The 15061-nt window shown below is 35.5% G+C and overlaps 2 protein-coding genes across 2 annotated transcripts in view; both read left to right on the top strand.

The window, feature by feature from the left end:
• LOC118022885 (zinc finger protein 420-like) overlaps positions 1-5119 on the top strand; it is a 60035-nt gene extending 54916 nt beyond the window's left edge. Inside the window, 1 exon segment of the mRNA XM_035023856.1 lies at positions 3686-5119. Within this exon segment, the coding sequence (XP_034879747.1) occupies positions 3686-5110 (1425 nt within the window). The 3' untranslated portion in view covers positions 5111-5119.
• Positions 5120-13289: 8170 nt separating this feature from the next.
• On the top strand, positions 13290-14572 carry LOC118022882 (thymosin beta-4-like). Its single transcript, XM_035023853.1, has 2 exons — positions 13290-14451; positions 14499-14572. Exon 1 carries the CDS (start codon positions 14237-14239, stop codon positions 14363-14365), a length of 129 nt encoding a protein of 42 aa, XP_034879744.1. The 5' UTR covers positions 13290-14236; the 3' UTR covers positions 14366-14451; positions 14499-14572.
• The last annotated feature ends 489 nt before the right edge of the window (positions 14573-15061 follow it).

The raw sequence follows: 15061 nt of genomic DNA, 5'->3' as shown, positions 1-15061 counted from the left end.
CCATTCTGAAAGGTGTGAGGTGGTATTTCATCGTGTTTTGATATGTATTTCCCTGATGATGAATGATGTTAAGCATCTTTTCATGTTTCTGTTAGCCATCTGGATGTCTTCTTTGGAAAAGTGTCCATTCATATCTTCTGCCCATTTCTTAACTGGATTATTTGTTTTTTGGTTGAGTTTGATAAGTGCTTTATAGATTTTAGATACGAACCCTTTATCAGATATGTCATATGCAAATATCTTCTCCCATTCCATAGGCTGCCTTATAGTTCTGTCAATTGTTTCCTTCGCTGTACCAAAGCAATTCTGAAAAAGAAAAAACTGGAGGCATCACAGTTCTGGATTTCAAGCTGTATTACAAAGCTTTAGTCATCTAGACATGTGGTACTGACACAAAAACAGACACACAGATCAGTGGAACAGAATAGAGAACCCAGAAATGGGCCCACAACTATATGGTCAGCTAATTGTAAGCTTTTTATTTAACCCTTTTAAAGATCTTACCTCTGTGTCCATTTTCTCCCATGCCAAGAGTCCTGGTTATCATGAACACTAAAAATGATAGGATTGGAATATCATATTTACTTATTTTATTCTACATTATACAAACAACTCTCTAAAATAAGATCAACATTACTACCAACAGTATGATTACTCAGAACAGTTTGAGACAATTGTTTTGGCAATTCTTTTTTTTCCGCCCCCTTGTAGGATGTATTTCACAGTCAAATTACTATGTTTGAAAGTTATTTGAAATAGTTTCCTTGTGTGGTTATTCCAATAATTGTAAATACTGTTTTTTTTTTAATTCAGTATTTTCTACTTTTAAGCTGTTCTTGTTATAATTTGTTTTATAATTACAGAAAATATTTATATACCTCCAAAGTCAAATTTACAAAACAAGTTGTATTGAAAGAAGTCTGACTTCTATCCCTGCCCCTCCACCTGTTCCTTCCCCACCCTACAATCCATCCCCCCTTTTAAAAAATAAAAACAAATGTATGTTATACATGCATACTTCCTCTTCCTGTCTCTCCTTCCTAAGATAAAAGGCATAACTCTACATACTTTTGTCCACATTTCCTCACAATTAACAATGTATTTTTTTAAGATTTTATTTATGTATTTGGGAGAGAGAACAAGCGGAGGGGAGAGGCAGAGGGAGAGGAAGAAGCAGCCTCCCCGCTGAGCAGGGAGCCTGATGTGGGGCTCGATCCCATTACCCTAGATCGTGACCTGAGCCAAGGCAAAAGCCTAACCAACTGAGCCACCAGGTGCCCCTATATTCCCTTTCTTAACTGCTGCATGGTATTCTGTAATGTGGCTAAACCATGAATTACTTCCATCAGCCACTTACCAGTGGACAATTGGGTAATTTTTAATCTTTTGCTGTAACACATTATGCTTCAGTGAAACCCTTTTGCAGCAGACTTTTGACATTTTGCTAATGCAATTTTGGGATTGATTTCACAGAAGTGGAGTTGTTAGATCAAATCATACATGTAATTGTGCTAAATACTGCCATATTTCCTTTCATAGGGTTTCTATCATTCATATTCTTTTTTTTTTTTTTAAAGATTTTATTTATTTATTTGAGAGAGAGAGAATGAGAGAGAGCACATGAGAGGGGGGAGGGCCAGAGGGAGAAGCAGACTCCCTGCCGAGCAGGGAGCCTGATGCGGGACTCGATCCCGGGACTCCAGGATCATGACCTGAGCCGAAGGCAGTCGCTTAACCAACTGAGCCACCCAGGCGCCCTCTATCATTCATATTCTTACTAGCAATGTATATAAGTACCAATTTCCTTACAGCCTTGCTAACAGTATATGATGTCACATTTGGAAATTTCCTATTCTAAAAGGTTTCATAGCATGCCAGTGTAGTTTTTTAGAACTACTGAGATATATTTCACATGACATACAGTTTACCCATTTATAGCAAACAGTGATGATTTTTATGTATTCACGGTCTCATACAGCCATCACCACAATTTTGGATATTTTTATCACCCCAAAAAGAAACCAGTATCCAATAGTAGCCATTCCCCATGTTTCTCTGTCTACCCCTCAGCCCTGTGCAGCTATTGCTCTGTCTGTATGGATTTGCCTATTCTGGACAATTCGTATAAAAGGAATCATACAATATGTGGTCTTTTGTGACTGGCTTATTTCACTAAGCATAATATTTTCAAAGTTCATTCATGTTGTAACATGTGTCAGTATTTTTATTGCCAAGCATTCTATTGTAAGGATATACCATATTTTATTTATCCATTCATCAGTGGATGTTTGAGTTATTTCCACCTTATGCTTATGATGAATAATGTTATGAACATTGTATTCAAGTTTTTTATATAGACATGTGTTTTCAGTTCTCTTGGCTCTATACCTATGAGTGGGATTTCTGGGTTATGTGGTAATTCTATGTTGGACACTTCTGTTGGGCATATAACTTGGAGTGAAATTGCAGGGTAAAATGGCAACTCTATGTTAACTTCTCGAGGAAGTGCAAAACTGTTTTACAAAGCAGCTGTACCATTTTGCATTCCCATCAGCAAGCTATGAGACTTCCATTTTCTCCATATCCTCACTTCTGTGTAGCTTTAATTTGCATTTATCTTATAAGCAAATTTGAGTATATTTTCATATGGTTGAAAGCTATTTACATTACTTTTCTATCAACTGTCCATTTTCCTAATCCATTTTTTTATAGTGCTGGTGCCCAGTTTTATATAGTAGTCTTTTTCTTTTTAGTCTAATTTTAGAAACTGTTTATATATTAGGTATATAATAGGCATAATGCAACTTTGCAAATATTTGTCATTTTACTTACCCTATCCTGTTTTTGACATGCCAACTTTTTTTTTAACTATATTGTGGTCATTTTTATCAAATTATGATTAGGAAATTTTTCCCCATTCCTAGTTTATGGAAGAAGTCTCACTCAAGTTTTATTCTAATTATTTATATGTTTTCATTTCTGTAAGTATGGACATCTGATCCACTTGGAATTTGTCCAACTGTACGATATGAGGAATTAATAAAATTTTATCTTTTTTCTATATGTCTACCCATATGTTTATAATTTCATTTATTAAAAAGAGTTCATGTTTTTCCTACTGATTTGAGCTGCCAGCTTTATTGTATACTAAATTTGCACTGTTTCTGGATTTTTCTTTTCTGCTTCATTGGTTCCATTGACATGAGTATGATGTTCAGTTTGAGTCTACTCTTACTACCTTAGAGGTTTTATTTTTCAAGGAATATGAAAGTAACATTTACTTTCTTGTTACCTTACAGACTGGGAATCCAGGTGTGAGACCAAAAAGCTGTCCTCAAAGAGAGGAATTTATGAAATAGAATCATCTCAATGGGAGATAATAGAACAGCTCACAAGACATAAGTGTGAGTGTAAAAGTTTTCAAGATGATAGGGAATGCAAAGACCAGATTGAAAGTCAATTAGGAAATAAAGAGGGACTTTTCAGGCAACTTTTAATCACTTGTAAAGAAATTCCCAATTTTAGCCAGACCACATCCCTTACATTAAAACGAAGAATTCATTTTCTGGAGAAATCCTATGAATGTAAAGCATGCAGAAAATACTTTATCCGTGGCTTTCAACTTACAGAACATCAGAAGGGTCATTCCAATGAAAAATTCTGTGAATGTAAAGAATGTGGAAAGGCCTTTATTTGGGGCTCAGAACTTACTTACCATCAGAGAGTTCATGTTAAGAAACCCTATGAATGTAAGGAATGTGGAAAAGCCTTTATTTGTGCCTCACAGCTTACTTATCATCAAAGAATTCATACTGGGGAGAAACCTTATAAATGTAAAGAGTGTGGGAAGGCCTTTATTCGTGGCTCTCATCTTACCCAACATCAAAGAATTCATACTGGTGAAAGACCCTATGAATGTAATGAATGTGGTAAGGCCTTTTTTCGTGGCTCTCAACTTACTTACCATCAGAGAGTTCATACTGCAGAGAAACCCTATCAATGTAAAGAATGTGGAAAGGCCTTTATTCGTGGCTCCCAACTTACTGAACATCAGAGAATTCATACAGGTGAGAAACCTTATGAATGTAAGAAATGTGGGAAAGCCTTTAGTTATGGCTCACAGCTTACTCTACATCACAGACTTCATACTGGTGAAAAACCCTATAAATGTAAAGATTGTGAGATGTCCTTTATTCGTGGCTCACAACTTACTGAACATCAGAGGATTCATACAGGTAGGAAACCACATGAATGTAAGCAATGTGGAAAGGCCTTTAACTATGGCTCACAGCTTATTCGACATCAGAGGATTCATACTGGTGAGAAACCCTATGAATGCCAAGAATGTGGGAAATCATTTATTCGTGGCTCCCAACTTACTGAACATCAAAAAATTCACACTGGAGAAAAACCTTTTGAATGTAAGGAATGTGGGAAAGCCTTTATTCGTGGCTCACATCTTACTCAGCATCAGAGGATTCATACTGGTGAGAAACCCTATGAATGTAAAGAGTGTGGGAAGACCTTTATTTATAGCTCACAACTGACTCAACATCAGAGAATTCATACAGGTGAGAATCCCTGTGAATGTAAGCAGTGTGGGAAGATCTTTATTTGTGCCTCACAACTTACTCTACATCAGATTTCTCATTCTGGTAGGAAACCATATGAATGTAAGGAATGTGGTAAGGCTTTTATTCGTGGCTCACAGCTAACTTACCATCAGAGAGTTCATACTGGTGAGAAGCCCTATGAGTGTAATGAATGTGGGAAAGCCTTTATTCGTGGTTCACATCTTACTCAGCACCAGAGAATTCATACCGGTGAGAAACCATACAAATGTCATGAATGTGGGAAGGCCTTTAATCGTGGCTCACAACTTACTCAACATCAGAGAATTCATTCTGGTGAAAAGCCTTATAAGTGTAATGAATGTGGTAAGGACTTTAGACGTCACTCACACCTTACTCAACATCATAAACTTCATAATTGAGAAAAACTTTATGAAAACACAAATTTTTTAAATCTTTTATCTGCCCATTGGCACTCAGCTTTGGAATATCAGATAATTCAAATCATGAAAGTGGGAATCCTTTACTTTCACTCATAGGTAATGACTCAGAAAATTCAAACAAGGAAAGGCTAGATTAATATAATGGAGAATCAGTTTCCATCATATTTCAATCTTTGTTAGGCATTAGTGAATTCATACGAGAGTACAACCATAAAATATAGGGTTTTCTTGTTTGGCATCGTTCTCTTGTTTAGCATGATCTGAGTCCCACTGTTTACTACATGTGTGTTCCTTTGGGAAAGTTAGTTAACCCCTGTTGCTTTAGTTTTTTCATTTATTAAACATTAAATATTCTCATTATAATGATTTAAAGACATAAATACATATAAAGCCTTGAAGCAGTGTCTAATAACTAGATTATACTTAATAAACATTAGTTATTGAAATTTTATTATTCAGTATTTAAAAAAATTTTGTTTTCCTTCTGGGTTCGAGTCATCTTTCTTTTTTCTCAATTGAAGTGTAGTTGACGTACAATGTTATATTAGTTTCAGGTATACACCATAGTGATTTGACAGTTCTGTACCTTACTCAATACTGACCACAATATGTGTGGTTACCGTCTGTCTTTATACAACATTGTTACAATATTATTATTGACTATGATCTATTAACTGTGCTGTACTTTTCATCCCTGTGATTTACTTACTCTGTTTTATTTTTTTAAAAGATTTTTTATTTATTCATTTAACAGAGCTAGAGAGAGAGCACAAGTAGGCAGAGTGGCAGGGAGAGGGAGAAGCAGGCTCTCTGCTGAGCAGGGAGTCTGATGTGGGGCTCGATCCCAGGACCCTGGGATCATGACCTGAGCCGAAGGCAGTCGCTAACTGACAGCCACCCAGGCGTCCGATTTACTTATTTTATAACTGGAAGTTTGTACCTCTTAATCCTCTTCACCTATTTCACCCACCCTCAAGCCCCTGCCCCTCTGGCAACCACCAGTTCTATGTATTTATGATTCTGTTTGTTTTGTGTTTCAGATTCCAGATATAAGTGAAATCAGATGGTATTTGTCTTTCTCTGTTGACTTATTCCACTTAGCCTAATGTCCTCTAAGTCCATCCATGTTGTTGCAAATGGCAAGACCTCATTCTTTTTTAAGGGGGAGGAAAGAAGGGATCCTCCCCCTGCCTTTAGCTAATATTTCCCTGTATATATATATATACTACATCTTCTTTATTTATTCATCTATTGATGGACACTTAGGTTGCTTCCATGTCTTAGCTATTGTAAATAATGCTTCAGTAAACATTGGGGTGCATATATCTTTTCAAATTTGTATTTTCATTTTCTTTGGGTAAATACCCAGTAGTTGAATTACTGGATAGTATGGTATTTCTATTTTTAATTTTTTTGAGGAAGCTTCATACTGTTTTCCAGTGATTGCATCAGTTTACATTCCCACCAACAGTGCATTGAGGGTTTCCTTTTTTCAGTATTTTAATTGTATATTATTACAGAATTCAAATGAGAGGAAGACTTTACAAATACAGTACACAAGGTAACACTTTAATCAGTCTTACTAATCATCAGATAAATGATTTTGGAACAGAACATCCTAATACAATTAATGTGAGGTTATACCTTGTTCTGAACATTAAAATTCTTATTAGAAGGAAACCCTAAGGAAAATGGCTGTTACAAATAAAGCTACATATGAACATTTGTATATAGGTTTTTGTGTGAATATAATTTACATTTCCCTGATATAAATGCCTAAGAGTGCAATTTCTGGGTCTTAGAGTAAATGCATGTTTTCTTTTATAAGAAATGGACATATTATTTTTCAGAATGGCTTTACCATTTTACATTCACACCGGGAGCATATGAGTGACTTTCTCAGTATTTGGTGTTGTCATCACTTTTTATTTTAGCCATTGTGATAGGTGTGTAGTGATGTCTCTTCGTGGTCTTAATTTGCATTCCCCTAATGACTAATGATGTTGAATACTTTTTCCTGTGCTTGTCATCTGTATGTCCATTTTGGTGAAATGCCTGTGTCTTTTACTCATTTTTGAATTTTATTTTTTATTGTTGGGTTTTGAAAGAGTACTTTCTATATTCTAGATGATACTAGTCCTTTGCTATGTGGTTGTGAATATTTTTCCTGAAGCATAGCTTATTTTTTTTAACCTTTTAATAGGGTCTTTTGAAGAGCAGAAGTTTTCAGTTTTGATAATGTCTACTTTATCAATTTTTCCTTTTATGGCTTTGCTTTGGTGTCAAATCTAAGGACTCCTTGCCTAGCCCAGATTCCAAAGATTTTTCCTATGTTTTTGCATAAATTTTTTATAAGTTTATACATTTTACACATAAGTCTATAATCTATTTTGAGTTAATTTTTCATGTATGTTGTATGCTTTAGCTTAATGTTCTTTCTTAGTTTGTTTTGGCTAATGGATGTCCATTTGCTCAAGCATCATTTGTTGAAAAGACTGTCTTTCCTCCATTAAATTGCTTTTGTACCTCTGTCAAAAATCTATTGAATATATGTATGTATATCTTACTTCAAGGTGTTCTATTTCCTTCCATTGATCTATGTGTCTGTCCCTGTGCCAATATCACACTGCCTTGATTACTGTCATTTTATAGGATGTCTTAATGGGATTTCTCCTACTTTATTCTTTTTCAAGCTGATTTACCTATTCTTAGTTTTTGCCATTTCATATAAATATTAGGATAAACTTACCTATATCTACAAAATCTTGCTGAGGTTTTAATAGGAATTCTGTTTAGAAATAATTTGTATCTTTAGTAAATCTTTTAAGATTTTATTTATTTGACAGACAGCACAAGTAGGCAGAGCGGCAGGCAGAGGGAGAGTGAGAAGCAGGCTCCCCGCTGAGCAGAGAGCCAGATGCAGGGCTTGATCCCAGGACTCTGAGATCATGACCTGAGCTGAAGGCAGCTGCCCAACCGACTGAGCCACCCAGGCGCCCCTTTAGTAAATCTTTTAATCCATGAATCTGGTATGTCTCTCCATTTTTAGGTTATTGTTGTTAGTTTGTGTTCTCCAAAATATTCAGGTAGTAACTCCCAGTACTTATGAGTGTGACCTAATTTGGAAATAGGGTCTTTGCTGATGTATTCAAGTTAAGATGGAGATCATATTGGATTAGATTACTAATTACTCTGATGGCTCGTGTCCTGATAAGAAGAGGGAAATATGGACACAAACACACAGGGAAGGCCATGTGAAACCAGAGACAGATTGAATGATGCATCTACAAGCCAAGGAACACCAAGAATTACTAGTAACTACTAGAAACTAGAAGGGAAAGAAGGGATCCTCCCCCTGCCTTCAGAGAGAGCATGACCCTGCCAATACCTTAATTTTGAACTTCTGTTCCCCAAAACTATAATAGATTTTTGCTGTTTGAAAACACTAAGCTTGTGGTAGTTTGTTATGGCAGCCCGAGGAAACTAATGTCATCTTTTAAAAAAATTTTTATTAGGATTTGTAATTTTTGGCATACAGATCTTATACATGATTTATAGTGTATATACTTAAGTGTCTCACTTTCTTTGGAAAAGTTCTAATTGGTGTTTTTAATTTCAACTTTTAACTATTCAACATTAGTATATACAAATTATATAAATGTATATCTGTATGTTGATCTGGTAATCTGTGACCTTGCTGCAAAACTCACCAACTCATTCTGGAAGGTTTTGTTTCATTTTTTAGTAAATTCCTTGGGGTTTTTTCTTTTCTTTTCTTTTCTTTTTTTAAAGATTTTATTTATTTATTTGAGAGAGAGAGAGAATGAGAGAGAGCATGAGAGGGAGGAGGGTCAGAGGGAGAAGCAGACTCCCCGCCGAGCAGGGAGCCCGATGCGGGACCCGATCCTGGGACTCCAGGATCATGACCTGAGCCGAAGGCAGTCGCTTAACCAACTGAGCCACCCAGGCGCCCTCCCTTGGGGTTTTCTACATAGACAATCATGTCATCTATGAACAGTGACAGGAAAGTCTGTGTCTTTTATTTCTTTTGTTTGCCTTATGCTGGCTGTAACTTTTAGTGGTATGTTGAATCACACAGGTGAGAGCAGACATTCTTGCATTTTTCCAGATCTTAGGGGGAAACATTGTCTTTCACCATGAAGTACAAAGTAAGCTGTAGGCTTTATGTAGATGCTCTTTTTTATTTTTTTTTTAAGATTTTATTTATTTATTTGACAGAGAGAGACACAGCAAGAGAGGGAACACAAGCAGGGGGAGTGGGAGAGGGAGAAGCAGGCTCCCCGCAGAGCAGGGAGCCCGATGCAGGACTCGATCCCAGGACCGTGGGATCATGACCCGAGCTGAAGGCAGTCGCTTAACCAACTGAGCCACCCAGGCGCCCTAGATGTTCTTTTTTAAATTGAAGAAGTTCCCTTCTGCTCTTGAGAGGCTTTTTAAAATCATGAAAGCATATTGGATTTTATCCGGACACATGGTATGATTATATGATTTTTTTTCTTCAACCTATTTATATGGTGGATTACATGGATTGATTTTTGAATATAAAACCAGTCCTTGTATACCTGTAATAAATTCCATGTAGTCATGTTTTCTAATTTCTTTTTGGAATTGATATGCTAACATTTTGTTGAAGATTTTTCTAAAATTACGATGTTCTATCATTGTCATTTTCTTTCTTTCTTTTCCTCCCTCCTTTCCTTATTTCTTCTAGTCTTTGTCTCACTTTGTATTGTATAATGTTGGCCTCATAAAATGAATTGGGAAGTGTTTTTCTGTTTTCTGAAAAAAGTTGTATAAAATTTGTGTTCATTTTTCAGATGTTTATGAAAATTTGCAAGTGAAACCATTTGGGCCTGAAGATTTTTAGGGAGCTTTACAATTATAAATTCAGTTTCTTTAATGGTTATTCAGTCATTTGGCTACTTGGGATATCTGTTTCATCATAGTTGAGATTTGGTAGCTTGTGGTTTTTGAGAAATTTAGGCTAAGTAGTCTTACACTTAAAATTTTCCAGCTTCCTCCCCCAATAAAATTTTTGAAGCTCATTCTCTGAGGCTGGTAGCATAGCCATAGTGTCAAAATTAAACAAGACCAGATTCCCTTATAATGATAAATATTCTAAATAAAACATAAGTAATCTCTACCAGACAATTAAAAGAATACAAAGGAATACCGCTCCCCAAGAATGTCCAAGATTTAATCTGTTCTAGATTAATTAATTACATTTTAAGAGTTTAGAAATTATATTTCGAAGAGATGATTATGATGGAAAAATTATTTGCAGCCTCAAGTCATTTTAATTCTCTCAGTGAATGGTTTTGAAATATGTGTTTTTCAAGGTTCTTTGAGAGTGGCCTAATTTACAGGACCTTATGTACAAAATTTAAGTTAAAAATTCATACAGTATTATTACCTGCAAAAGTTCATTGAAAATACACTACCTGCAAAAGTTCATGTGCAAACACACTGTATAGACATTTTGGCTGAATAGCCAAGTTTTAAAATTAATATTTGCTTTAAGACCAATGCACTAGCATAGAATCAACTTCTGGCATTCAGAAAATCTCAATTTAAAAAATGTTTATGATAGACTTTGTTAAATGATTTCAGGGATTTTTTTTCATCATGAAATTTTGAGGTCCTTTATTTGATATTTTGCTTTTAATTATTTCTTACAATATGAGAATTCCCAAATAGGACTTACTGTTGAGATAATAGCCAAGGTGAAATTAAAATAACATTAAGATTTTTGCTTTTTTTAGTTGTTCAAATTATCAATGCTAGTGTCCCAATAGTTCTACAAAGATTTCAGTTATGATCTAATTTATTAATTTGCCTTTTTGTTACTTGAATTATAAATTCATTGACTCTGAAAAGGCATGAAGTTCTTCTTAAAGTTGTCTAGCGAAGACACATTCTCCTAATATTTTTATTGTTATGTCTTATTGTTTAACAAATTTTAAACTATTGATACCTACAACTTAAATGTCCTGTTTATGTGCAACTTGCCAAATTAAGAGTTCAAAGGTTAGTCATTACATACTAAATAAATATTAGAGGATCATAATTCATGTGTATTTAGCAATATTGCTATGGAGTCACAGCAGCCCTTTGTTGTTACCTGTACCACCAGCCTGTTTTGCTCAGGTTTTGTAATTTATTATATCATAAATAAACCTTTCACCAGTAGAATGCATGATTGTCACATCTGAAAAATATTTTTATAATGATGTAACAGTAATGTACCGTGTGCTACCTTAAAATTATTTGTTTTGAATTCTTTTACTCAGGACCATATCTCCATGTTAATTGAATTCCACAGATAATATGTTAGCCTAAAATTTCCTGTAGTACATTTCAAGTAATACTATGATTCAGATGATATTAGGAAAAAAGATTCTATGGTTGAAAAAGACTGTAAATCGTGGCATATTTCACATCACTTTTTGGAGCAGTAAGTTCATTTTATTTCATCAGGGCTATAATATTTCAGTAAAGCAATTTTTTAAAACTTTAACCCATCATGTGCCAAACGTACTTGACCCTGAATCCCTTCTTATAATGCCTGTTAATATCTTTTGCATATGAACTATTTTTGTAAATGCTGCTCTAGCTACGAGAAATAACCTCAGAGGTAGAAACTCTAAAACATTATAGCTGGAGGCCAGTTAAGTTTATGAGAGGGCAAGTTTCTTTCTCTGTAAACCAATCCCATTCTTTTTCTACATATAGGACCCTTGTCCTCTTAAAAAAGGGAAATTCCTCCATGTAACAATCTCCCTTCACAGTCCCTTCTTACTCTTCCCTCTACCCCAATTCTTAGTTCAACTTAATGAGATATTAACAAAAAACCCCAAGAAAACAGGTTTGTGGAATTTTAAAGACATGGTAATGAAATAAATGGCTTTAACTTTGATATATTTAATCCATAAATCAAGTTCTAGAATTGGAGATTCTTTTCTAAGATGAATTTTATGACAAATAGAGGAATAAAGATGGTCAAATGGGCCATTATGCTATTACTTTGTTCTCTAACAGTTTTTTACTTATTCTCAAAAGAAGTTAGAAATTAAATGTATTTTTCATGTAGTTTTTCTTTCCATATTTGAATTGCCCTTCTGAAATTATATAATGCATTTACCTGCAAAACAAGAAATTATAACAAATATACATAAAAGAAAATCTGGCTTCCCGGGGCACCTGGGTGGCTCAGTTGGTTAAGTGTCTGCTTTTGGCTCAGGTCATGATCCTAGCGTCCTGGGATCAAGCCCCGTGTCCCTCAGGTCCTGCTCATTGGGGAGTCTGCTTCTCCCTCTCCCTCTGCAGCTAGCTCTCCCTGCTTGTGTTCTCTCTCTCTCTGTCAAATAAATGAAATCTTTAAAAAAATAAAATCTGACTTCTTAAACTAACATGTTAAAAGCGTCATGAGTACTTTTCTGTAGCTTTATGTTTAAATGTACATGTTTATACATGGTTCTTTTTTTTTTCTTGGTTGTTTGTGAATATTTATATATTTAAACAGGATCACTGTATGGACATCAATCTGCAACTTTCCTGTAACATACATCACGGACATCTTTCCAGGTACATATAAATCTAACTTACTCATTTTAGTGTTAGTAGCTGCAGAAGACTACATATGGAGAGGTATTAATGTTCAGATTGTTTCTCTGGTGATGAACATTCATGTTGTTTTCACTTTATTGCTATTTCAAACAACTGTCAATGAATATCTTTAAACATAAATATTTGTATATGTTTTTATTTCTGTAAGATTCTTACATCAGGTTTGTGGAACAGAGAATATGTGTATTTTTCAAAAAGATTCATTAGAGAGAGAGGGCGGGGGGAGGGGCAGAGGGAGAGAGAATCCTCAAGCAGACTCCCCACTGAGCGGGGAACCTGACGTGGGGCTCAATCCCAAGACCCTGAGATCATGACCTGAGCCAAAATCAAGAGTCAGACACTTAACCGACTAAGCCACCCAGATACCCCTTTATTTTTTTATTGTAATAGTAACATTACTTTCCAGATAAAGCACATTCAGTCCCATCAACAATGTTTGAGTTGCACATTTTCCTACTAATTTAATAGCACTTGGTGCTCTTTGTCAGTCTTTTTTTTTTTTAAATTTTTTTTTTTTTTTTTTTGTTTTTTTTTTATTTAGAGGGAACAGGGAAGGGAGATAGAGAGCACAAGTGGGGAGGGGAGGGAGAAGCAGGCTCCCCACAGAGCAGGGAGCCCGATGTGGGACTCGATCCCAGGACCCTGGGATCACGACCTGAGCCGAAGGCAGACGCTTAACCAACTGAACCACCCAGGCGCCCTTTGTCAGTCTTTCTAATGAAAAATATGTCATTGCTTTAATCTGAATTTATTTAAATATAGGGTAGACTGAGCATGCTTTCATTTGCTTACTGGTCATCTGAATTTTCTGTAAATTACCTGTCAATAGTGCACAGTTTCTAGTATTTTTCATTAATTTGTAGAAGTTTTTTGTGTTTATGGCTATTTATCATATGGGTTACAAAAATAATTTCTTAGTCTATCTTATACTTTAATATAAAGTTTGTTTTTTACTTTTATAGCATCAAATGTAATCTACATAGAATGTTTCCTACACCCCAAGATTATTCACATTTTCCTAAATATCTTTTAATATTTTTTGTATTTTAAAGTCTTTTTTAGCTAAATTTCCCCAGGAACTTTTTGTACTGAAGATTTCTAAAAACCACAGGAAAACTAAAATAATGGTGAAACGTCCATCACATCCTCGACTGACTTAGTTAACATCCTGCCACATTTTATCTTTATTAATGTTACATTTCACTCCTAAATACTTCGTGCATAACCTAAAAATAAGGAGATTGTCTTAATTTTAAGAGCATGGCATTAGAAAATTAATAATTCCATTAATTTCCTAAAGTGTCTCACAACTGGTTTAGGGACACCTGGGTGGCTCAGTTGGTTAAGCGTTTGCCTTTGGCTCAGGTCATGATCCTAGGGTCCTGGAATGGAGTCCGGCATTGGGCTCCCTGCTCAGCGGGGAGCCTGCTTCTCCCTCTCCCGCTCCCCCTGCTTGTGTGTGCTTTCTCTCTCTGACAAATAAAAAAGTCTTTGGAAAAAAAAAGATTCGGCAGCGGCCACTGTGCCGACCGGACTTCGCTTGCTCATGCACCTTGCTCTGCTTCCTCTGCAACCATGTCTGACAAACCCTACATGGCTGAGATTGAGAAATTCGGTAAGTCGAAATTGAAGACAGAAACGCAAGAGAAAAGCCCACTACCTTCAAAAGAAACGATTGAACGGAAGCAAGCAGGCAATTCATAATGAGGCATGTGCCGCCAATATGCACTGTACATTCCACAAGCATTGCCTTCTTCTTTTAGCTGTTTAACTTTGTAAGACGCACAGAGGTTGGATCAAGTTTAACCAACTGAGCCACCCAGGCGCCCCTTACAAGGTTGGATCAAGTTTAAATGACTGTGCTGCCCCTTTTCACATCAAAGAACTACTGACAACGAAGGCTGTCTGGCTGGCAGGGAAGGAAAAGAACTTGCATGTTGGTGAAGGAAGAAGCTGGGAGGGACGACTGTGAAATCTAGAGTAAAAATCATGCTGGTCCAAGGTGTCCTGCAGGCTGTAAAATGCAGTTTAATCGGAGTGCCATTAGTTTGTTCACATGATTTTAATTATTGGAATGCACAATTTTTTAATTGCAATAAAAAGTTTTAAAACCTGAAAAAAAACTGGCTTATAAAATGTTTTTCTAAGTAAGGATCTGATCAAGGCTCTCATCTTATAATCTCTTAACTGAGAACAGTCACCACCACCACTTTTTTAGTAATTTTTTTGATACAACCATTTTTAGAATCTAGGCTTGGTAGAATGTCAAACTTTTAGGATTTGTCTGTTTCCTCATGAATAAATACAGAAGCAGTTTTGGTAAAAATAAAAATGATACGTACTTATTTTAGCAAAAGATATACTATGCCTAACATAAAGCATTAAATGTGTCATTATATA

The sequence above is a fragment of the Mirounga leonina genome, unplaced genomic scaffold, assembly GCF_011800145.1.
Source record: "Mirounga leonina isolate KUSES-001 unplaced genomic scaffold, KU_Mleo_1.0 Mir_177, whole genome shotgun sequence".
NCBI lineage: Eukaryota > Metazoa > Chordata > Mammalia > Carnivora > Phocidae > Mirounga > Mirounga leonina.
The sequence above is the reverse complement of the archived record's forward strand: the minus strand, read 5'-3'. Positions and strand labels throughout refer to the sequence as shown.

Coding starts and splice junctions, on each gene's coding strand:
- LOC118022882 (XM_035023853.1), top strand. CDS start 14,237: ATGTCTGACAAACCCTACATGGCTGAGATTGAGAAATTCGGTAAGTCG.